The 25,066-nt window shown below is 37.5% G+C and overlaps 1 protein-coding gene across 1 annotated transcript in view; it reads left to right on the forward strand.

Annotated features, from left to right (window-relative positions):
• Positions 1–23,918, forward strand: part of LOC129528460 (histone-lysine N-methyltransferase 2C-like) — a 36,600-nt gene extending 12,682 nt beyond the window's left edge. Inside the window, 7 exon segments of the mRNA XM_055368857.2 lie at positions 4,333–4,514; positions 4,770–4,934; positions 6,255–6,364; positions 6,870–6,935; positions 8,201–8,413; positions 21,582–21,717; positions 23,783–23,918. Coding sequence (XP_055224832.2) covers positions 4,333–4,514; positions 4,770–4,934; positions 6,255–6,364; positions 6,870–6,935; positions 8,201–8,413; positions 21,582–21,717; positions 23,783–23,918 — 1,008 coding nt within the window.
• Positions 23,919–25,066: the final 1,148 nt, after the last annotated feature.

Genomic DNA, 25,066 nt, shown 5'->3' on the forward strand with positions numbered 1-25,066 from the left:
AACTACAGTAGTATTTATTTTATAGGGTAATACAGGTTTTTGTGAATTTAGGAATCAAAATGAAAGATTGTAATTAATACTATCCAAAATAGAAGACTAGTACGGTTAATTTATGTAGTTTTTTAAAATTAGTTGCTCATGGTATATGACTGAAAAACACAGAGTATATAAAGCCAATTAAAAATGAAGTTATATATGCATAAAACATGTTTCTTTTCTTCTTTGTGCTTTATATTCTGTATAAAAGTAGCTGCTATCATTAGATTTTGTTTTTTAGAATACTTAATGTTTTGGACCTAAGGAAATTGAATAAGATCCCTTTCAAGATAGTAATATATTTCTTTTAACCCATCCAACAATTACCGAATTCCCATTTTACAGATGAGTACGACTTACATAAGTTAAGTTTGGACAATTAGTGCACTATCAGACACCTAGTTATTCCTGTTTTTAAAAATTATGTGTGGTTCCTTTTACACAACACTGTTTTGGACAGTATAGAATACTGCAGTCTCATTGAGAAATACAGCAGTATCTAGAAATATACTAGGGATATGTGAATTGGCTCAGCTTGCATTTTTATTGCAGGAGGCAATTGTTTGTGGATAAGCTTGATACCTTTGAAGCTTCTTTTTAAGCTTGCTGGGGCAAGTCTAGAAAGCCTTCACTCTAAGGTGGATATTTTCAAACTTTATGGTTTTAGAACCTTAACAGTCTTTAAAATTACTGGGGATGCCATAGTTTTTGTTCATGAGGATTTTAACTATGGACTATTCAGCATTTTAGAAATTAAAACTAGGAACATTTTGTAACACAAGACTACAGAAGCACAACCTGTACAATGTCAGTGTAATATTATGATACAACATGTAGCTTCTATAAACACCACTGTATAATTGTGAATAAAGTGAAAAAAGGCAAATTAAATCTTAGTATTATTTAAACTTGTTTTAAGTTTACAGACCCACTGGGGTTCCCTAGTCCACATTTTGGTAGCTGCAGTCCTAGCATTAGTTTAACCCTATACTTAAGTTTCTGGGATCACTACTGAAATCTACCCCCTGTTCACCAGTGTCTTTGTACTCTGACTGGTTGTGCTTCACTTGTCTTTGAGCCTTTTGCAAGCTCTGGTAATTGTGCAGCTTACAAATTCCCAGTAGATGTACTTTCCCCTGGTTGTGGGTCTTTGGGCTTCTAGAAGTACGGCTTGGTGTTCCACCAAAGACTTCAGGGGATCCTTTGTAGATTTCTGGAGCTCTTAGTCCTTATTGCTTCTTCATTTTGAGTACTGTGTCCTGCAAATTCCACTGCCTCACCTTCCCTAACCTCAGCGAGGCCATTGATTGTACTCTGCTGAGGTTCTCCCTCCCTGGGCAGCGTTCTGGAAAATGTTTCTAGGCAGAATATCATAGGACTCCCTGAGTGTTTCCTTCCTCTCAGAGACCACTGTCTCCTTTACTATGTGTTGTCCAATATCTGAAAACAGTTGTTTCATACACTTTGTCCAATTTTCTACTATCTTATGGGAGAACAGGCTGGTCCCATCTACTCCATTATTGTTGAAGCATGTATCCGTATTCGATTATAAAACATATCTGTAACAACTTTGGACATGGTACCATGGATGGAATCCTGGATGACATCTTATTTGAAAAAACTTTTAAAACTAAGGCTAAACTGGTTCAACAGAAGAAAAAAATGATAGTACAACCCCAGTACCTAAGTTAAAAGGAAATTTCAAAGAGGGAGAAATTGTTGAAGTGTTGAAGTACTAGAAGTCAAGAAACACAAACACTAATGTTTCCATTAGATTTGAGAATAAGAAGGTCTTGACAAGCCTGGCTTAAGCAGTTATGAGTGGATGTGGGTGTAGAGACCAGACTGTAGTGTTTTGAAGAGTGAATATAAGCGGAGAAACTTGAGAGTTTGGTTGTAAAAGGGACCACAGGTATCTGTGAAGAAAACTTAATAGGAATGAAGATAAATATTTTAAAAATTCTGCCACTAAACACCTCAGATCTGTCTGCCACTTTGTCTTCAGGTCATTGTTTAAGCCAGGGTCGGGCAGACTGGCCCATAGACTAAATCTGGCCCATTTCCTGTGTTTGCAAATAAACTTTTATTGAAATATGGCCATGTTCTTTTGTTTACATATATTTGTAGCGGTTTTTGCATTACACTGGCAGAGTTTTTATAAAGTTGCAACAGATCATATGGCCCTCAAAACTTTGTGTTTACTCTCTGGCCCTTTATTGGAAATGTTTGCTGGCTACTGCTCTAAGCCACCCTGATCTTACCCCAGGCCATTTCCTTCATTTGGGCAAATAACATACTAACTTGGTAATCTAAGACAAATTCTTAAAAATCAATAAGCTAATCAAAATAATAAATATACATGTTTAAAAATCAAATGACATTAAAAGCCTTGTAACGGGTCGGGTGTGGTGCCTCACACCTGTCATCCCAGCACTTTGGGAGGCCGAGGTGGGTGGATCACTTGAGGGCAGGAGTTCAAGCCAGCCTGGCCAACACAGTAAAACCCCATCTCTACTAAAAATACAAAAATTAGCCGAGTGTGGTGGCTCATTCCTCTAGTCCTAGCTACTCAGGAGGCTGAGCCAGGAGAATTATTTGAACATGGGAGCCGGAGGTTGCAGTGAGCTGAGATCACACCACTGCACTCCAGCCCAGGCAACAGAGCAAGACTCCATCTCAAAAAAAAAAAAAAAAAAGGCCTTGTAATGAACAACCAACTCTTGTCTTACTCTACCTCCACATCTGAGGCAATCACTTTTAATCTTTTCAGGTCTTTTTTCTTGTGGTTAATGTTACAGCTCTAAATAATCAACTGGTTTACTGCTTTATCAATGCTAGATTTTGTTGACTTTCTGCTATGAATAAATAAATTCTGATTTAGCTCTTAAAATACACCCCCTTCCTTCTCCCAATATAGTTGTATTACTATGTTTAGTTCAATTAATAAGGTGTTGGTTATGACTCAGTAAATGTTCACTGCAGATCTAAACAGTATACTATGAGTTTCTTTTGTCTTTCATGGAGTTTTTAATAACAAGAAAGTAATAGTGACTCTCCATTCGTTCTTTGTTTTTGCCTACTATAGAACTATCATATAAGATTATTTTTTAAAGCACTGTTTTTTTCTGGGAGAAGTCCTACCCTCCTTCTAGACATTCCCTTCTCCTGCTCTGATATGTGCCAGTGGCTTCTGGGTGTGTTGTTCTCATCCTTAAACTTCCCTGGCCTGATGTTCTTTGTTGGATCTGTTGATTTATAGATCCCAAGTCTTCCTTTTCTTTGTAATACATCCTCATTCTGTTCCGCATATCTCTAAGTAACTTTATTAGAAGGAGAATGAAGGAGCTGAATTTTGAGTCTTCCTGTGTCTACAACGTATTCTCTCTTCACACATAGTTGCTTGTGTAGCTAGGTTGAGAATTGTACTTTGAAAAGTATTTTCCTGTAGAATTGGAAACTTATACTCTTCTAGCATCTGGAGTTGGGAAGTTTTGTGCCATTCTGATGGGTGTTCCTTTGAATTTAACTCTTTTATTTTCTTCTCTGGTAGCTTTTAGGCTTTCATGTACCTCATGATCTGAATTTTTATTCCGTACCCTCATTACTTGCTGTTTCATTATAATGTGGGCACTTGATTGGCTCTGTCTGACGATCCTAGTCTTTTGAGATGTTAAAGAAGTTCCGCAATCTTAATATTACATGGTGTGGTTTCCTTCAGGAGTTTGTTAGGGATTTGGAGATTCCCAAATATTCTGCTAACTTATACCCTTGAGAGAGGGGAGAATAAACAGAGGAATGAATGTGAACTTCAGAATTCCTAGCTTCATAGTCTAAATAGAAATCCTCTAAGATCATAAATGTCCCTAAGAACTCACGCTTTACATTAATTTTTTTGGTATTTTTTCTATTGATTCTAAGCATGGAAATGTAGATGGAGATTTTGTTGATGTATTTTCAAATTATGTATCAATAACAGTGAAGCTTACTTGATTTCTTTAAAATCTGGTCACTATATCTATAAATATAGTGGACATTAAATGTACAGCATAAGGTAATTATGTGGACTTTAAAAAGGCATTAAAATATGTGCCATTTTCTATTATTCTGCTCAGTAGGCTCCTAAAAGCGTGTATGAACATGCCCAACCCAGTATTGGGCCTCCGTAGGTGCTCAATAAATGTTAGTTGATTGCCCCTTTCTGCTTCTAGGTACATAAGCACCATATTAATTTATATAGTATATTTGATTATGTTAGGTTAATGCATAAATCACATGGATTGGTTGTTTCTTTCACAGATCACTAAAGTGGTTCTTAGCAAAGGTTGGAGGTGTCTTGAGTGCACTGTGTGTGAGGCCTGTGGGAAGGCAACTGACCCAGGAAGACTCCTGCTGTGTGAAGATTGTGACATAAGTTATCATACCTAGTGCCTAGACCCTCCATTGCAGACAGTTCCCAAACGAGGCTGGAAGTGCAAATGGTTCTCTAGGGTTTGTTTGCCTTGTCAGTCTTTCAAGTTCAGAGCTTTCTCATACCACTTTAGTTTTTAAAAATTAGCCATACCTATTTAATTGAATAATACACATATTCTATGATAGATACCACTAATCAGAAAAATTTTCACATACACATTAAATCATTTGCCCCATTATGTTCGTATGTAGCTTCCTGAATTACAGTAACTGAATAACTAAGAAAATAAAATTGAGACTTTTCGGGGGGATTTGGATTTCAGGTGTGTTTGGTGCAGACACTGTGGAGCAACATCTGCAGCTCTAAGATGTGAATGGAAGAACAATTACACACAGTGCGCTCCTTGTGCAAGCTTATCTTCCTGTCCAGTCTGCTATTGAAACTATAGAGAAGAAGATCTTATTCTGCAATGTAGACAACGTGATAGGTATTGTGCTATTTTTTCATCTTTTTAAAGCTTTTCTCTTTGAAATGTAGCAAAAAAAAAACTGGAAAATAGCTTTTCCTTAATCACAAGTTTTAGGTATGGAACTTTTTGCCTTGTAGATTTTTAGTCACCTAGAAACTTACAGAATTGATTTCCTGTTTTGAATTCTCAACTCCAGACTAAAGTTTTGTTTTGTTTTGTTTTTAAATTTAGAGACAGAGTCTTGCTCTGTCGCCAGGCTGGAGTGCAGGGGCGCTATCTTGGCTCACTGCAAACTCCACCTCCGCCTCCTGGGTTCAAGCGATTCTCCTGCCCCAGCCTCCGGAGTAGCTGGGACTACAGGTGCATGCCACCACGCCCAGCTAATTTTTGTATTTTTAGTAGAGACGGTTTCACCATGTTGGCCAGGATGGTCTCCATCTTTTGACCTTGTGATCCGCCCACCTCAGCCTCCCAAAGTTTTATGATTATAGGCATGAGCCACTGTGTCCACCCAAGACTAAAGATTTTTAATTTAGGCCTTTTTGAGGGTTTAGGAATCCCTTGAAATTAGATGGAGAATTATTGCCTTCATCTATGCCGTTTCTTATGAAGGGTTTCTGAATCTTTTAATAGATTATAAAAAATATCTAACACTTTCTGTTCTCCTTAAACCACTTTCTCTTAAAGCTCTAGATACTAGATATCTAGGTATTAGATAGCACCTTCTGCCCTCCCTACATAATTATGTGGAATTTCAAAATCAAGAATGTTTCTTTGCTTTCATTGGTATATTGTTGTACTCTTCAGAAGTTAAGCAGTGAACATATATTGATAGTATTATTTTATCAGTAGTACAGTATTCTTGGGACTCTGGCTACTAATTATCTGTTCCATTGCAAGACAACTTTTTACTTTATTTCCCAATTACCATTCAACATCGCTTTCCATGAGATATGTCTACTTCAAGTTAGATGCATTGCCTGGAGCCCATATATGCTAGCACTGCCATTTGCAGTTTTCTGAATACCTTTGTGTTTGCCCTAACTAGCTTCCTTGCTGTCTTTGAAATATTTAATATATGATTATAAAATAATTAGCTTCCTTATGTAATGTGCTTTGCTTCCTCTCTAATAGTTGTTCTCATTCCTTTTTATTTCCTCCTTAGCTCTATGAAAGTTTTTCTGTTAATAGGGATAGTTAGGAGAAAAGGGCAAGGTAGGAGGAGCATGTGAGGCTTAGGGCTTTTAAGTTTGAAGACTCAGTGTTACAGGTTTAAAAGGTAGCAGTTCTCAGTATATTCCATTTTTTTAAAAAAATGTACAAATATGGTCTTTTTAGATGGGTGCATGCAGTTCGTCAGAACTTAAATACTGAGGAAGAAGTGGAAAATGTAGCAGACATTGGTTTTGATTGTAACATGTGCAGACCCTATATGCCTGCGTCTAATGGTAAGAGAATAATTTAAACTGTGAGTCTGCACTCTTGTACCACTCATTTGCACCTTACTGTCCATAACCAATGAATTAGCTTAGCTCTACTCTATTTTATCTTTGTGAAACTTACTTTGACAAGTATTTTATGAAAAATATTATTGTTGGTTATACATGACTTATCACAACTTGTTATAAAACAATTTACATGAAACAATAAAAAGCACATACTTTAGATGTAAACTATAATTTTGCTTCCAAGGAACATGATCTTGTAGTTATTGACAATATGTCAAAATCCAATGTGTTGATTCTTTCTTAGCCAGGTTTTCCTCCATGACTTGAGTATTTCCTTCATCACTTCTTGTTTTGTTGTTGCTTTAAAAAGTGCTTTTAACTTTAGTGTTCAAACATTTATTTTAATAAAATGAGTATAGAAACAGAAAATTTAATCATATATAAGTATGTAAATACACTTTACCTTTTCTGAAAAGAATTACCTGGATTTTTTTTTTCATTTCAGTGCCTTCCTCAGACTGCTGTGGATCTTCACTTGTAGCACAAATTGTCACAAAAGTAAAAGAGCTAGGTAAAATTTGAACTGCTTTACTTAATTTAATTAATTTACTTTGCTTAATTTTTACATAATTGGCTTACCACTTGTAAAATCTGCTTCAATCATATGGGTGTTCTATCCAAATTCCATAATGTTGGTAATCATTTCCACAATGATATATAAAATGTCATCCAGCTTTACTGGGGCAGTATTCCTATAAATTTCAGCAAGTTGGCAACAAAAATAACAGCTCTTAGAATAACCATTAATGCCATACTTACTTTGGTTTCATTGATATATTACTGTGCTTAATTATCAGTTAGCAGAAAATACGGCCTAGTTAGCAAGCAGATTTCTTTTAGAATTAATTCAATCTGTTAATTTTTAAAATAATTAATAAGCCTAGTATGGTGATTAATATGACATTCTTATTAAACAGTCATTCTTTTGAATACTTGTATTTAATAGTACCTGATACAAAAACATTTGGATAGTACAGGAATTGTTCTAAGGAACAACAGTTTTGTACATTTAAAATTAAATCTGCAGGATTTGTACTTATTTATTACTTCTCCCTATTAGTAATTATGTTGATACTCTGATTTTTCCAGATGAGCTTCTGGAGTATTCTCTCTTTTCTTGTGTAAATAGATCCCTGCCTTTTGATCTTTTCCAGGAAAAAGCTCATAGTGGATTAGCTGAGCATTGCATTTCTTTGCAGTGCTTCTAACTCTTTTTGTTGGGACATGAAAATAGAAATGCCAGGAAGACTTTTTTGAGACGGAGTCTCGCCCTGTCACCCAGGCTGGAGTGCAGTGGCACGATCTCGGCTCACTGCAACCTCCGCCTCCCGGGTTCAAGCGATTCTCCTGCCTCAGCCTCCCGCATAGCTGGGATTACAGGTGCCCGCCACCACGCCCGGCTAATTTTTTGTATTTTTAGAAGAGACAGGGTTTCACTGTGTTAGCCAGGATGGTCTCGATCTCCTGACCTCGTGATCTGCCTGCCGCCTCGGCCTCCCAGAGTGCTGGGATTACAGGCATGAGCCCCCGCACCCGGCCCAGGAAGACCATTTTTTAAAAACATGTAACATTTCTGCCTATAATCCAAGGAAGTTTGACCTATTTTTCCTAGTTTTTATTGGGTTTCATGAAGTTAATTATTCATGCATTTCATAGATACGTAATTGCTTTCTGGAACTACAGTCACATTCCCTTGACATGGGTATCAGTAATCAGTAATCAGTCAAATTTAAAATGAAAGTTTAGATTTGTATTCTTGGGATTTTGTAATTTTAGACCCACCCAAGACTTATACCCAGGATGGTGTGTGTTTGACTGAATCAGGGATGACTCAGTTACAGAGCCTCACAGTTGCAGTTCCAAGAAGAAAACTGTCAAAACCAAAACTGAAATTGAAGATTATAAATCAGAAGAGCGTGGCCATCCTTCAGACCCCTCCAGACATCCAATCAGAACATTCAAGGGATGGTGATATGGATGATAGTCGAGGTAATACTAATTTATTTTCCATGAAATATGTGTGCAAGAATTACAGCATATAAAGTAACTTTTGAAATATGTGTATGATTTACCAAAGGGTAAATCACACTGACTTAGATAACCCCGATGTGACCCTTGCCATCTCCAAATGAGTGATCTTCTTAGACCTTGCCTTTTCAGGTTCTCTTCCTTTCACACGTTTTAGAACAGACCTACCTTACAGAAATCTCAAGGAGCACCATATCTTTGAAGATCACAGGTGGGGAAATACAGAGGGCTTGACTTTAGTTTGCTAGATAATGACACAAACCTTCTCAGATACTGTGAGCTTGGATAATACCATGTTTAAGTGAAGGTAGTTGATGCATACATTCTAGAAATGGAAAAGCTGTCATTTAATATTACTTCAGGTATAACTTCATATTCACCAGTGTGCATCATAAAGTATTGGTTTATAAACATTTTCTTAATCAAAGTAAATATAAGGTTTTTCTAGCTGAATTCTTTTTTTTTTTTGGTTGGGAGACAGGGTCTTGCTCTGTTGCCCAGGTTAGAGTGCAGTGGCATGATCTTGGCTTACTACAACCTCTGCCTACTGGGTTCATGCGACCCTCCTACCTCAGCCTCCTGAGTAGCTGGGACCTTGGATGCGGGCCACCACGCCTGGCTAATTTTTGTATTTTTTTGTAGAGATGGGGTTTTGCCATTTTGCCAAGACTGATCTTGAACTCCTGGGCTCAAGCTATCTGCTCTGCTCAGCCTGCTGAATCCTTGAGATAGCAAAATGTTTTAATAGTAACCTAAAATCCAATATGAATTAAAGAGGATTACTGTAGGTTTCCTCATTTTTGGGGTGGTTATTTATTTTCAACTGATTCAGAATTGAAGCGATAATTATTTCTGTTCCATTACATTTTATTTCATAGTTTTTTTTTTTTTAAGGGGCAGTGTCTTGTTACATTGCCCAGGCTGGTTTCCAACTCCTGGGCTCAAGTGATCCTCCTGCCTCAGCCTCTCAAGTAGCAGGTACTATAGACATGTGCCTCTGCAGCCGGCTTTGAGACAATAGAATTTATTGAATACCTACTGTATGTCAGATGTTGGAAATCATATCAGTGTACAAAACAGGTAGAATTCTCTGCATAGAGTTTATATTTTAATGTTAGGTAACTCAACTCTTAAAAAAAATCAGTTAATTATAATGTGTTTGGCAAGTCCCATGGTAAAAATTAAGTTTGATAAAGAGGAATTGCCTGGCCAGGCACAGTGGCTTATGCCTGTAATCTCAGCACTTTGGGAGGCCAAGGTAGGTAGATCACTTGAGGTCAGGAGTTCGAGACCAGACTGGCCAACATGGTGAAACCCGTTCTCTGCTAAAAATACAAAAATTAGCCAGGCTCAGTGGCATGCACCTGTAATCACAGCTACTTGGGAGGCCAAGGCAGGAGAATTGCTTGAACCTGGGAGGCGGAGGTTACAGTGAGCCGAGATTGCACCACTGCACTCCAGCGTGGGTAACAGAGCAAGACTCTGTCTCCAAAAAAAAAAAAAAAAAAGGAATTGGAAGTACAGACAGGTGTTTAGGGTCCATATGAACAGAAAGCAGTATTTGAGCACAGATTTTAAAGAGGTGAGTGAGTGAGCCACTTGATTACCTGAGAGAAGAGCATCCCAGACAGTGAGGAAGCCAGTGTAAAGGCTCTGGGTGAGAGTGTGCTGAGCATGTTTGAAGAGTGTTGTGGAGACCAACAGAGTGAGCAGAGGGGACAGTCAGAAGGTGAGAAGATTAGAGATGTGAGGACAAGAAGGACGGCTCAGTATATCTCACACAACCATAAGGTGATGTGTCAGTAGTTTGTGCTTAATAGCAATGGAATAGGAGGCCATTGAATGTTCCTGAAAAGGAGAACACCATGATCTTATTTATATTTTAAGAGGAACACTCTCCTATGATATAAGTAGATGATTAGATGCAAGAGTTATGACAGGTAGATCAGTGAGAAACAATGGTCCAGGTGAGAGGTAATTGTGGCTTTGAAAAGGTATGTCTTTTGTGGCCAGGCTCGGTGGCTCATGCCTGTAATCCCAGCACTTTGGGAGGCCAAGGCGGGTGGATCACCTGAGGTCAGGAGATCAAGACCATCCTGGCCAACATGGTGAAACCTTGTCTTTACTAAAAATACAAAAATTAGCTGGGCGTGGTGTCAAGCACCTGTAATCCCAGCTATTTGGGAGGCAGAGGCAGACGATTGCTTGAACCCAGGAGGCAGAGGTTGCAGTGAGCCAAGATCGAGCCACTGCACTCCAGCCTGGTGACAGAGTGAGACTCCATCTCAAAAAATAAATAAATATATGAAAAGATATGTCTTTTGTATGTTCTTGATAATTTTTGTTTTTTAGTGTGTTTTGGGTCTATGTTGCTGGGAGAAACACTTTCTGATGCTTGTATGTAACTGATTTTCAGATACAGTTGAACAGGTGATTTGATTTGGGGGCTTGGAGTTTGCAAAGAAGTAGTCCATATACTTGGAGGAATTGATCAGATCAGCATTAACAAGAATTTCCATTTCTGAGGATGTTAAAAAACGTCTGAAAAAGGTTTCCATAGTCTCTTAAATTGGGGAAGTGCTCCATTTCACAAAATATGAAAGGTTTCTTGATAATAGTACACATTGTTTCCCAAATTATGTGATTATAATACCTTTTTAAAACAACACAGAAGACCTTGGAAGGTTTTCCTTGTGACTTACCACTTGTAAACACTGAGAAATGGTGATATGTTTCAATTTCATATTTTCTCATTGACTCGTATCGGTAAAAGAAAATCAGTTGAAAAATTGCCCTTGATTTTTTAAAATTTACGTGAAAAAAATAGCCCATCTGAGTTTACTGAATTTGTCCTTATTTATATTGAATATGAAAAAAGATTCTTTAGTGTGTTGGATGTTAAATGCTAAGACAATTTTAGAATTTAAGGAATTGAATATACAGTATTTTCATGACTAGTCCCTCATGTTCATTTACATGCCAGGATCTCACATCCTTTGCAGAAGGAAAGGTGCATTCCTAGGGATAAAATAAATGCATGTTACTTGGACAACATTTTTGCTTTCTGTTTGCTAAATAAAAATCATTTTTAAAAATTTAGTATTGCCACACTTTGCCATATTAAAAATGTTTTAGATTACTATATTATCCTGAAACTACATGTACACACACACCCCTAAAATAAGTTTTATGGTATTTCATATGCCTGTATGGGAGAAAAAATAGGAAAAGAATACAATCATCATAAGTTCTTATTATTACGTTATGCTGAGATTTCTAATAACGCTGCCCCTTTCTGGGTATTTTTTATTAACCTAAAATTTGTGATGTTTTAGACTGTTTCACTAACATGTTTTGATAACGTCTCAGTACCCTTGGGAAAGCATTATAAAGTAGTGGGCAACGATGAAACCTACTCTGGATGTTTTTAGGCAAATTTTTTAACTTCTCTGATGCTAGTGTTCTCATTTATAAAATAGGTTAACCAGGATGAGCCCATAGGATAGTTGTGCTGATGAGGTGCAAGGATGCATGCCAGGCACCCAGCACTGGCTCTTCCCAGACATGGAGTGCTCAGTAACTGTGAGCTATTAGAATACAAGTGCCCAACCAGTGCTTGAGCAATTGTGTTCTCTGTCCAACAGAATTCAACAGAATCCCACGTTTGTCTTTATATGTGAATTCAGTTCCTTTTGAGTTAGTAAGAAATTATGCCTGTGTTGGGGTAATTGAACTTTCAGGAGGAGGGAATTGTCTGCCACAATTATTCTCTGAGCTTAATGTTTCCATGTCTTTTTCTTCATTTTGGAAGTTGTGGAAAAATTATAATGAAAGAGTATATAAACGTTTTCCTCTGTATTATAGCGTATCTGACAGTTTCCTTTATTAAAAAGTATGATATATTAGGGAGAGACTTGATGAATTTAAAATTAAAGTTTGAAAAGTGTTACTGACTATAAGTGATCTTCAGCTGTGCAGTTTTCAACTTGAGGTTGTCAGAATGTAATATTACACATTATATTACACACATCTACAGAATCCAAATTGTGATGTTCCTGGAGTATTGGAACAATGCCTATGACTTTTTGTTTCTATTGATTTTTAACTCTTCTAATAACCACTTCTTTAAGAAAAGTCATACATCATCACTTTGGTGTATCAGAAACAAATTCCTTATGCAATAAAAGCATACTTCTTTCTCATTCACCTACTGGGATCTACAAACCCTGTTAATGCAAGAAAAAAATCCCAAACCTCAATAAAATAACACTCTGTTTGTCTCAAGAGTGGAAACACAACACATTTCCTCTCAACTGGTGATCCCAGATCGACCATCACAGTGTATGGATGTGTTTGGAGGTGTGGGAATAGGACTGCACTGAGGCTCTAGAAGGCCAGCAGGTGGGGCAGACTGAATGGAGGGAGGAGAGTGGCATTCAGTAACTACTGGAGCGTGGGAAGAGTGAGGTAGACTGTCCATCTGTTGAAGGTGGCTGCTTCCTTGAGGTTTGTTACTTTCTGTAATGTTAATTCCCTCAACTTTTAAAATTTGATTTTTAGACAAGTTATACATTCAAATGATTTAAAAATTGGAAAATAATAAAAAGGTAAACAGTGAAGTCTCTCCCTTTCCCATGCCTTCATGCCCCCAGTTTACATCTCCAGAAACCTCAGAGGTTTCTCGTGTAACCTTCCAGATGTGTTTTATGCATGTACAAGGAAATGTGTGTGTGTATATATATATATATTGTGTGTGTGTGTGTGTATATATATATTTTATTCTTTTTGTCTTACTACTTTTTACTTTCCTTCATTTTTTTATGGCTGCAAATATTCCTTTGTATGGATATATAAGCAGTTTAATTTACCTGTTCTTTCCCCTGTTGATAGACCTTTGGGTGTCTTTCAATCTTTTTTTTTTTTTTTTTTGAGACAGAGTCTTGCTCTGTCACCCAGGCTGGAGTGCAGTGGCACGATCTTCGCTCACTGCAAGCTCCGCCTCCTGGGTTCACGCCATTCTCCTGCCTCAGCCTCCTGAGTAGCTGGGACTACTGGCGCCCGCCACCATGCCCGCCTAATTTTTTTGTACTTTTAGTAGAGACGGGGTTTCACCATGTTAGTCAGGATGGTCTCGATCTCCTGACCTCGTGATCTGCCTGCTTCGGCCTCCCAAAGTGCTGGGATTACAGGCGTGAGCCACCGTGCCCGGTTTTCTTTCAATCTTTTACTGTGAATAGTACAATGAATCAACTGGTATATTTATACTGTTGTATGTAAGTGGGCCTGCAAAGGTGAATTCCTTGCTAAATCCAAAGACATAATGCATTTGAAACTGTTTTTGGAAGGTAGGATACAGTTTTTTGTTTTTTTTTCATTTTTTTATTATACATATCTGAGGTATACAACATGCTTTGTATACATAGTGAAATGATTACTATGGTCAAACAAATGTCTGTATCCTTCACAAAATGTCTGTTTCTGTGTGTGTACACCTAAAATCTCTTTCAGCAAATTTTCTGTACACAATATTATTAACTATGGTTCTCATGCTGTGTATTAATTTGATCTCTAGAATTATTCATCTTACCTAACTGCAGATTTGTACCCTCCGACCTACTTCTGCCCATCCCACCCATTCTCTACCTCCAGACCCTTGAAAACCACCATTCTACTCTCTATACGTTCAGCTTCTCACCCCGCTGCCTCCCATTCTGCTTATTAAGTGAGATCATACAGTATTTTTCTGTGTCTGGCTTACTTTATTTAGTATACTTTCCTCCCGGTTCATCCATGTTGTCACAAATGGCAGTATCTCCTTTCTTAAAGCTAACTATTCCATCGTATAAAGTCCTCATTGTCATCAGTAAGTTCTTACAAACTGTGGTTAAGAGGGGAAAAAAAGTATGACAAAACTGATTTTTTTTTCATTTTGCATTATGCCAAAATTAGATTGAAGGAAACAGTGTTACTTGAGGACCTGCTGTATGTTCATTTAGCTTAACGTCTCAGTTCCCAAGAACCTATTGATGACATTAAGGGAGGACTTAATATATGTATATACAAACGTCACAATTTCTTTATCCATTCATCTGTCCTTGAATGGGTAAGTAAATTGTCCATCAGGACACTTAGTTTGTTTCCATATCTTGGCTATTGGAAGTAATGCCGCCATGAACGTGGGAGTGCAGATGTCTCTCTCAGATGCTGATTTTATTACCTTTGAATATATGCCCAACAGAGGCATTGTTGGATCTTATGGTAGTTGTATTTTTTTTTAAGGAAACTCTATACTGTTTTCAATAATGGCTATACTAATTTACATTCCTATCAACCATGTACAAAGGTTTCGTTTTCTACACATCCTCACCAACACTTATGTCTTTGCCTTTTTGATAATAGTCATTATAAGAGACACGAGATGATATCTATTGTGGTTTTAATTTTCATTTTCCTCATGATTATGATGTTGAGCATCTTTTCATATACCATTTGACCATTAGTGTGACTTTGGAAAAATGGCTATTCAGGTCCTTGCCTATTTTAAAATCCAGTTATTTGGGTTTTTTCTTTTTTTTTTTGCTACTGAGTTGTGTGAGTTCCTTATATGTTTTGGATTTTAACCCCTTATCAGATGTGTGGTTTGCCAGTATTCTCCCCTAATCCCTGTCCTACCTTTTTACCCCTGTTTTGTTTTGTTTTTTTACTGCTATGCAGAAGCTTATTTGCTTGATGTAGTCCCACTTGCTTATTTTTGCTTTTGCTACCTGAGCTTTTGATGGGATATCCAAAAAATCATTGTCAAGGAGGATATTAAGAAATTTTTCTCCTAAATTTCCTTCAAGGAGGTTTATGGTTTCAGGTGTTAGGTATTTAATCTATTTTGAGTTGCTTTTTATGTATGATGTGTAAGATAGGCATCAGGTCCAGTTTCATTCTTTTGCATATAGATATCTAGTTTTCTTACCACTACTTATTGAAGACACCATCTTTTCCCTATTGTATCTTGTTGGACTTGTCAAAAATTAGCTCATAATATATGCTTGGGTTTATTTTTGGGCTCTGTATTCAGTTCCATTAATCCATGTGTCTGTTTTTATGCCAGTACCATACTGTTTTGATAACTATCACTTTGTAATATAAGTTGAAATCAGGTAGTGTGATACCTCCTACTTTGTTTTTCTTTCTCAAGATTCTTTTGGCTATTCAGCATCTTTTATGATTTAATACAAATTTTAGAATTGTGTTTTCTATTTTTGTGAAAAATGCCTTTGGAAATTTGATAGGGATTGCATTGAATCTGTAGATCACTTTGGATAGTATGGACATTTTAACAATATTCTTCCAATCCACAAACTTGGGGATATCGTTATATTTATTTGTGTCTTTAGTTTTTTTCTGTTTTTTGAGACAGAGTCACACTCTGTTGCCCAGGCAGAAGTGCAGTGGTGTGATCTCAGCTCACTGCAACCTCCGCCTCCTCCTGGGTTCAAGCAATTCTGCTGCCTCAGCCCCCCAAGTAGCTGGGATTACAGGTGCCTGCCACCACGCCCGCCTGGCCAATTTTTGTATTTTTAGTAGAGACAGGGTTTCGCCATGTTGGCCAGGCTGGTCTTGAACTCCTGACTTCAGGTGATCTACCCGCCTTGGCCTCCCAAAGTGCTGGGATTACAGGCGTGAGCCACCATGCCCGGCTGTGTGTCTTCAGTTTACTTTGTCTGTATTTTATAGTGTTTAGTATATAAAGCTTTCACTTCCTTCATTAAGTTTGTTCCTCAGTGTTTTATTTTTTTGATGTTATTTTAAGTGGAAATGTTTTCTTGATTTTTTTCAGATCATTATTTGCATAAAGAAATACATCTGATTTTTGTATATTGATTTTGTATCCTGCTACTTGACTGAATTCATTTATTCTAGTAACTGTGGAATTTTTAGGGGTTTCTACATACAAGATCATGTCATCTGCACACAGGGATAATTTTACCCCCTTTTTTCTGCTGATGCCTTTTATTTCCTTTTCTTATGTGATTGCTCTGGCTAGGACTATGTTGAATATAAGTGTTAAGAGTAGGCATCCTTGTCTTGTAGCAGATATTGAAGAAAAGCTTTCAGTCTTTCCCTGTTGTAGGTTTGTTTTTGAATAGGCAATACCTGTGCATGATACAAGAAATACAAAGGTCTTAAAAAGAGTGAACAATGTTAAGTTAGCCTACCTTTTGGCCATCCCTTCCTTGGAAAGAACCAGTGTTTTCTTATAACTTTCCAGAGATTAGTCATCTAGATACAAGTATGTATATATGGGAGAATTTCTCATATTTGGGTGATAACGGTCTTTTTCTCTTTTCTTTTCTTTTCTTTCTGTCTTTCTTTCTGTCCTCATCTCATCTCTTCTCTTTTCTTCGTTTCTTTTGATGGAGTCTTGCTTTGTCGCCCAGGCTGGAGTGTAGTGGCACAATCTCGGCTCACTGCAAGCTCTGCCTCCCAAGTTCATGCCATTCTCTTGCCTCAGCCTCTGGAGTAGCTGGGACTACAGGCACCCGCCACCACGCCTGGCTAATTTTTTGTATTTTTAGTAGAGATGGGTTTTCACCGTGTTAGCCAGGATGGTGTCTGTCTCCTGACCTCGTGATCCACCCACCTCAGCCTCCCAAAGTGCTGGGATTACAGGCATGAGCCTCCGTGCCTGGCCAATAACGGTCTTTTTCTTTATTTCAGCATGTGGGAATCAGAAGGCCCTTGTGAAGATGTTGGTTAGAAGAGACTTTAGCTACAGTGATACCACTTGTGTTAGGGCACTGTATGTGCTACTTTATGCCATTTGTCTCAACATGTATGCTTACTGGTGTCACTATGAACCTCATCAATAAAAGTGCTCTCTTGGTTTTTACTGTCCTTGTGTGCATTGTTTCAGGTGAAAGGTGGTCTTTGTACTAGATCCAGTGCTATCCTTGGCCACAAACCATTACATATGATTAATTTGGGGATTTCCTCTTTATCATTCTGGAGATCATCTTCTGTTTTCTCCTGTGTTACATGTGTTTTCTGCAATTTCATGAATTTCCCTTTATTTCTTCCCTCAATTTGGGTGGAACGTATCTTCCGTAGCTCCCTGACAGAGAATGTGTGGAAGGTAAGTTTTGAGCATTATATACTTCTGAAAATGTCTTTATTTTACCTTCCTACCTGACTCATCTTTTCCAGGTTGGAAATACATTTTCATTTATCATTTTTAGTCAATTGATCCACCGTCTTTAGTTTCTAGTATATGAAGAACTCGGTTTTTTCTATGTGACCTGCGTTTTCTTGGAAGCTCTTAAGATTTTAAGAAATTCTTTGTCCTCAGTGTTCTAAAATTTCATGAGGATAACGTCTGTTTTTGTCTATTTTTGACATTTAAAATCTGTTTTGTTAGGCACTGAGTGGTCTCTTTCAGTCTGCTGTCTTATATCCTTCAGTGGTAGGAAATGTTCTTGAACTATATTATTGATAACAATTCCCTCTCTTTTTCCAGAATTCTGCTTTTCAGATGTGAAACATACTCAGTTTTTCTCTGCTTCTTTCCAATCATGTCCTTATTTTATCTTCCTCTACTGAGTTTTGTTTTTATTTCAGTTATTTCAAGAGCTTTCTTTCCTCCCTTTGAATGTTTCTTTTGTAGCATCCTATTCTTGCCTCAAGGGTATCTTATATTATCCCTCAGAGGATTTTAATCTTTTTGAAGATTTTCTTTACTTCCTACTTAGTCTGTTAATTCCAAATTGTCTTTTATGTTCTCAGGTCTCTGTCTTTTATGTTACAGATCAAGGGTGTTGCAGATCTTCTGGCTTCCATGGCCCACATTGGAAGAAGCATTGTCTTGGGCCACACGTAAAATACACTAATGATAGCTGATGAGCTTTTAAAAAAAAAACAAAAAAACCTCATAAAAAGTCTCATAATGTTTTATGAAAGTTTATGAATTTGTGTTGGGCTGCATTTAAAGCATCTTGGCTGCAGGTTGGACAAGCTTGTTATAGACCATTGTCAGATAATCTTTATGGTACATGCATGATTAAAAGTGAAGAACTAAAGATGGAGACTGGATAGATAGTATTTTTATTTTTAAAAAAGGAATTAAGTAGTTGATTAGAAAGCTTTGAGTATGTGGTGGTGCTTGTCGATTTGTAAGTTTAGTGGGGTGATTTGTGCTGACCATTTGGTGAACCCTCTGGTTTCAGTATCTTTAGATGTTCTTCTTGAACTGATCAGGTTCCCCACAACAGTCTTTTCAAACCTCATACTTGGAGGCTAGAGATCTGGCTGATAGCTTTCTGAGAATTCAGTGGGGAAATGTGGGGTCCGGCAACGGGAGCAGAATGGGGTTGTCCACCCTTAGTATGCCCATATTTTCTTGGTCCTATTTTCGATCTTCATCCCATTGTTCCATTTAAGGTCACCCAGGAATCCTGCATCCCACAAATGAGAGTAGCAGCTTCTCAGTGTGTAAACCTAGGAAGCAGGTGTAGGGAGTATAACTTCTGCAGATAATTAAATCTCTTGTTGCTTCAGTTTTCTCCCACTTATTTCCAAAGGTGGCCAGTTTTCCTAGTTTCTCAGCCTTCTGAGGATTGTTATAAACTGGATTCTTTTTTTCAGTTCTTTCTGCTCTCAACTGAGAATTTGCCTTTGTTAAGTTGTTTTTCTCCTTTCCTATTGTCTTTTTTTTTTTTTTTTTTTAAGGAGATTGGGTCTTTCTCTGTTGTCCAGGCTGGAATGCAGTAGTGTGGTCATAACTCACTGTAGCCTCAACCTTCTGGGCTCAAGCAATTCTCTTCTCCCACCTCAGCCTCCCAAATAGCTGGGATTACAGGCATGCCACCATGCCACAGCTTGATTTTATCTTTTAAAAATAGATTATTTCAGTGTGTTTTTAGTAGGGTTTCAGGAGAATAATTTTAATGTATGAATTTAGTCTGCCACCTTAACCCAAAATTCCCTGTCATTAACTTTTAGGTGGGTTTATTTGAAGGTAAACAATTGGTATTGTCATCTTTGGTGTTTGTTTTTTTCAGTAATTTTCTTTTTTCTTTTCTTTTCTTTCTTTCTTTTTTTTTTTTTTTTTTTTGAGACAGAGTCTCGCTGTCACCCAGGCTGGAGTGCAATGGTGCCAACTCCGCTCACTGTAAGCTCTGCCTCCCGGGTTCACGCCATGCTCCTGCCTCAGCCTCCCACGTGGCTGGGACTACAGGCACCAGCCACCTCACCTGGCTAATTTTTTGTATTTTTAGTAGAGACGGGGTTTCACCGCGTTAGCCAGGATGGTCTCCATCTGACCTCATGATCCGCTCACCTTGGCCTCCCAAAGTGCTGGGATTACAGGCATGAGCCACCGCGCCCGGCTTTTTTTTTTTTTTTTTTTTGAGAGATGAAATTTCACTCTTGTTGCTCAGGCTGGAGTGCAATGGCACGATCTCGGTTCACTGAAACCTCCCCCTCCCGGGTTCAAGCAATTCTCCTGCCTCAGCCTCCTGAATAGCTGGGATTTTAGGCGTGTACCACCACGCCCAGATAATTTTGTATTTTTAGTAGAGACTCACTATGTTGGTCAAGCTGGTACGGAACTTCTGACCTCAAGTGATCCACCTGCTTTGACCTCCCAAAGTGCTGGGATTATGGGCATGAGCCACCGTGCCTGGTCTATAAACTTTTCTTTTCATGGTTTAGTCATAAGTCCATAGCCATTATCAGATTGTTATGGAATTGGCCTCAAATATAGACCAAATATAATAAAAAAGAAAAGACAAATACCCTGTTCATGCCATTACAGAAATACGTTATCTCTAATACTGAGAATATTGAAGGAGTTAACAACTTGATTTTAAAATGTATTTGATAAACATGTCTTTTTCCTGCAATACAATGTAAAGCATATATAACTTGGAAAAGTTTGATTACCACAGTGTTAAAATAGCATTCTCTAAAATAGCATTCTCTAAGCATTCCATTTACCTCATTCAGTGAAGTATTTATTGAACATGTGTTAGGTATCCTACTAACAATACATCTGTTACTAAGAAAATCTGTGTACCTGTTCTCATGGAGAATATAATCTAGCAGGGACACAGATTTTAAAGGACCAATAAAAATGAAGCATGACGTTCACACATACGAGCATAAAACTGTTTGACATAATCTTATCTAAATATCAGGAATTCTTTAATACAGTGAAGTTTAGAATAAATCCTGAAAGATAAGTTAGGTAGAAGGCAGAAACTGGGGAAGATAGTGGAAGAAAGAGCTTGATACATTCAAAGAACTGAGTGTAGTTCACTGGTGGGAGTGAGATGAAGCTGGAAAGTTTACAAGAGACTGTTGTAATGGGCCTTGCAATTTGAAGTTTATTTTGAGGGCATTGGGAAGACATGAAAGGATTTTAAGCAGAAAATTGATACATATTTATAGAAAGATCATTTATGCAGTAATTTAAAGAATTGATTGGAGAGAGGTAAGCTTTGAGGTGGGGAACTAGATAGGAGCATATTGTATTAATAGTGAGTCATCTGAGGTTGGACTAAGATGGTAGTAGAGAGTGATAAAATGCATTTCAGAGGTATTGAGGAGTCTTGGTTGTAGGAGGAAAGAGATTAGGAATGATTAAGGTGGTCTTCCAGGCCTCTGTCTTCTCCAGGTTACATTTCCATGCCTTTTAACGATGATAGGTAACATGGGAAAAAGGAGAAAGTTTATTTTAAATTAATAGTTCATTTTGGATATACAGTTTTCAGTAACTAGGTAATATTCAATTATAGCTGTGGTTGAAGCTCAGAAGAGAGTTCTAGTCTAGAGACCTGGACCTGAAGACATAATTAAAAGCAAATGAATTTGTTAAGTGCAAATGGATTGCACTTAACAGAACTCTGAGTTCTGTGTTCCCCTTCTCTGATTATGTTTTATTTCATGGGAACACTGCACTAAGCAGCACAATTTCTACAACCATTTGGGGCTGCTTCTATCTCCTTTCATACTTTCCCTACCAACAGGGATGTACAATTAAAATGGTTCAGCAACAACCCTACTTTTTATTCCCCATTATGTAGGGATTATATATTTGATAGGGTTTTCCAGTTTTGTGTATATATTTACTTTTTTCCAGAAGGAGAACTTATGGATTGTGATGGAAAATCAGAATCTAGTCCTGAGCGGGAAGCTGTGGATGATGAAACTAAGGGAGTGGAAGGAACAGATGGTGTCAAAAAGAGAAAAAGGAAACCATACAGACCAGGTATAGTGCCTGAGGTAGACATTTCAATATCATCAACACTTGGTTAATTAAAGAAAAATACAATACTGAAGACTTCAATTAAAATTAAATATTCAGGATTAAGAACTGTCTAAACAAAAATATGTGTGCATAAATTAAAGAACTAAACTATTTGAATACGACTTTTTAGCTCCAGAGTTCTTTATTTTGAATATGTGAATACTTCACAATGAACCATTATTGAATGCCTTATCCCAAATGTTAACCATTTTATTAAATGCTTTACTAGATTGGCTTTTGTTCATACTTGGAGTTTGAAGGCCATTTATATAGTTCCTCTGGATGTGTACTTCTGTAACGCTTTTAATTTTCAGTATTCACTTTCTAATATCTTTTTTTGAAAAAACTTATTTCAGTGTTTATGCAGGAATGCCAGTAAGTATACAGTGTGAAGGGGAACAAGACAGAGTTATTATGGCTCCTAGAATTTATAGTCTAGTTAAAAACCATGACTGATTAAACACTCATTTCTTATCTGCCTCAGGAGTGGAGAGAAAAGCGGTCTTGCTTGTCAGTTTTATTTGCCTTATTGGAAAAAATTATTAAAATTGTCACAATACAGAAGTTGTAGGCTTTTATGTATTTATTTAAAAAATTTTTTCCACTTTTCACACGTGTTGAGTAGGCTTTCCTTAGCCAGTTTATTAATGTCTGTTTACCAATGAGGTTTTAAATTGGATTCGTACAATCTTTATGCTTCTTATTGCTTATATTTTATTGGTAAGAGTGATCTAAATCCCTTTTGATATGTAAGGAAGAACTTTCTTACTTCATTCGTATTCCATGAGACCTTAAAAGATAACCTGTCTTTTAAATAGGTCATATCTATAATAAGGACCTAAGATGAGTTGCTTCTAAATCGTTTTATGAAAATGATTTCATTTCTTCCTAATCATGAGGCTTATAAGTGTACTTTTTTAGACATTGCAGATTTCTTCCAGGAACTTGTATTTACTGTTTTCTTTTCCTCTGCCTCACATGGAAGTCAACCCTCTAATTGAGGGACCCATTAGGTCACAGAGTATATTGCTAGACAGCGATATCATTTCACAAAAGCTTATAGTGTTGACTGTGTACCAGACCTCTATTCTAAGCACTTCACTTATGTTATTTGTCCTTTTAACATATGTATGAGAAGCTGCTTTGCCTTACCCCCATTTTTAACCAGTGAAAGAATTGAGGCATTGAGAAGTATTTAGTGAGTAAGCAGAATTACATAGTCTGACTCCAGATTCCATGCTCTTAACCACAGGGCTCTATGTGTCCCATGTATAAATGCCCTCATACGTTGGAGTACCAGACACCGTTCCCCATGAAATCATATCAGTCAAAGAATATTTGTGTCATCTAGGTAGTTTGTGTCTTCTGTCCTCCAGCTAATGTACCAGTTAGCCGGTTAATATACAGACACAGTCATCCATCACTTAAGTTCAGAGAAATACATCATTAGGCATTTTCATCCTTGTGTGAACATCATAGAGTGCACTTCCACAAACCTAGATGGTATAGCTTACTACACACTTAGGCTGTATGGTACACTAAATTCATTTTAAAAAATAAAGTAATTGTGCTACGGTGTTATAACTATGGTGATGTCTGTATGTGGTGGGAATTTTTCAGCTCCATTATAATCTTATGGGACCACTGCCTTAACATGCAGCCCTTTGTTTACCAACATCATTATGCAGTGCATGACTGTTATGTGATGTATGAGACACTAATATTTGTCAAATAGATAAGCCAGCGTAATTTAGTGTTTGATATTTACACTGACACTGTTTAGAAGAGGAAGTGCACACAGGTCTTTTTGTATTCTGTTTGATAAGTGATAACAGTGGCTTTGCCTTTTTTTTTGTTGTTGTTGTTGTTTTTAACTTCTATTTTACCTAAAACTCAGGTTATTTATTTAGACTAGCACAGATTTAATTTTGGAAAATGACTTACTATTCAAGATAAAGCATTTTTAGCCTGTGTACTGTGGAAACGTAGGGAGAAATTATTTATCAGTTTACCCAATTTCTTTTTTGGATAAGTATTGGTGGATTTATGGTGTGGCAAAGAAGTCGAACTGGGCAAGGGAAAACCAAAAGATCTGTGATCAGAAAAGATTCCTCAGGCTCTGTCTCTGAGCAGTTACCTTGCAGAGATGATGGTATAGTACTGACTTAAAATTTTTTTTTTTTTTTTTATGTAACCCCTTGATCCTGATATTTCTATTGGAAAGAACTATCCTAAATAATGTTACAGTCAATAAGAACCTTATTGCCTCTTATTGTTACTCAATAAGAGTCTTATTGCCTTTTATTGATGAAAGGATTTGAGTGCATATAGAGTTCATATCTGTAATACAGCAATCAGGTTTTATAAGGAAATGGTTTAAATCCAATAGACTTTATTCTTTTGAGATTTTTTGACAAGCTCTTTTTTCCTGTATCAAGTTATTAAATATATTTTCTATATTTAAATATAAATGGTTTAGGGACTTAATAACTTAGTTACATAAGGTACTTTCTGGTCATCTCCAAAGCCTTTCTTTGACTGCTTTAGATACTTATCACATAATTTGAAATTCTCAAGTGACAGTGCACCTCAATTTTTATCTATGTATGTATGTATGTATGTATGTATCTATCTATCTATCTATCTATCTATCTATCTATCTATCTATCTATCTATCTATCTGTCTATCTTAGGGTCTCACTATGTCACCCAGGTTGGCGTGCAGTGGCACAATCTTGGGTCACTGCAGCCTTGCACTCCTGAGCTCAGGCAATTCTCCTGTCCTCAGCCTCTGATGCAGCTGGAGACCACAGGCACACAACCACCATGCCTAGCTAATTTTTAGGCTTTTTGCAAAGACAGGGTCTCACTTTGTTGCCCAGGCTGGCCTAGAACTCCTGTGCTCAAGCGATCCTCCTGCCTCAGCCTCCCAAAGTGCTGGGATTACAAACGGGAGCCACTGCGCCCAGCCGTTAGGGAGTTCTGTTATCCCCATCTGTAAAATGGGGAAAATGGAGTCAAAGAGAGTTCAAAGGAAGCCCCAAGGTGGCACAGCTGGGGAATCGAGTTTTGATTTGAACCCAGAGAGCCATTTTCAAGAGCTCAGCCCTGACCTGCTGTGGGGGTCACTGCTCCTAGGTGCCACTTTGTATTCTGGGAGACTTGGATTCCAACTCTGCTGGGGGATCTCAAAATGGAGGATGGCGTGCTTGCCCCAGAGTCAATGCCCAATCAGTGATTGTTATTATTCTGTTTTCCTAAGGCCAAGGTCAACCACTTAAGACAGAAAAGAATGGTATGAGTCAGCATGGCTTTTG

This window comes from Gorilla gorilla, chromosome 17, assembly GCF_029281585.2.
Source record: "Gorilla gorilla gorilla isolate KB3781 chromosome 17, NHGRI_mGorGor1-v2.1_pri, whole genome shotgun sequence".
Lineage (NCBI taxonomy): Eukaryota > Metazoa > Chordata > Mammalia > Primates > Hominidae > Gorilla > Gorilla gorilla.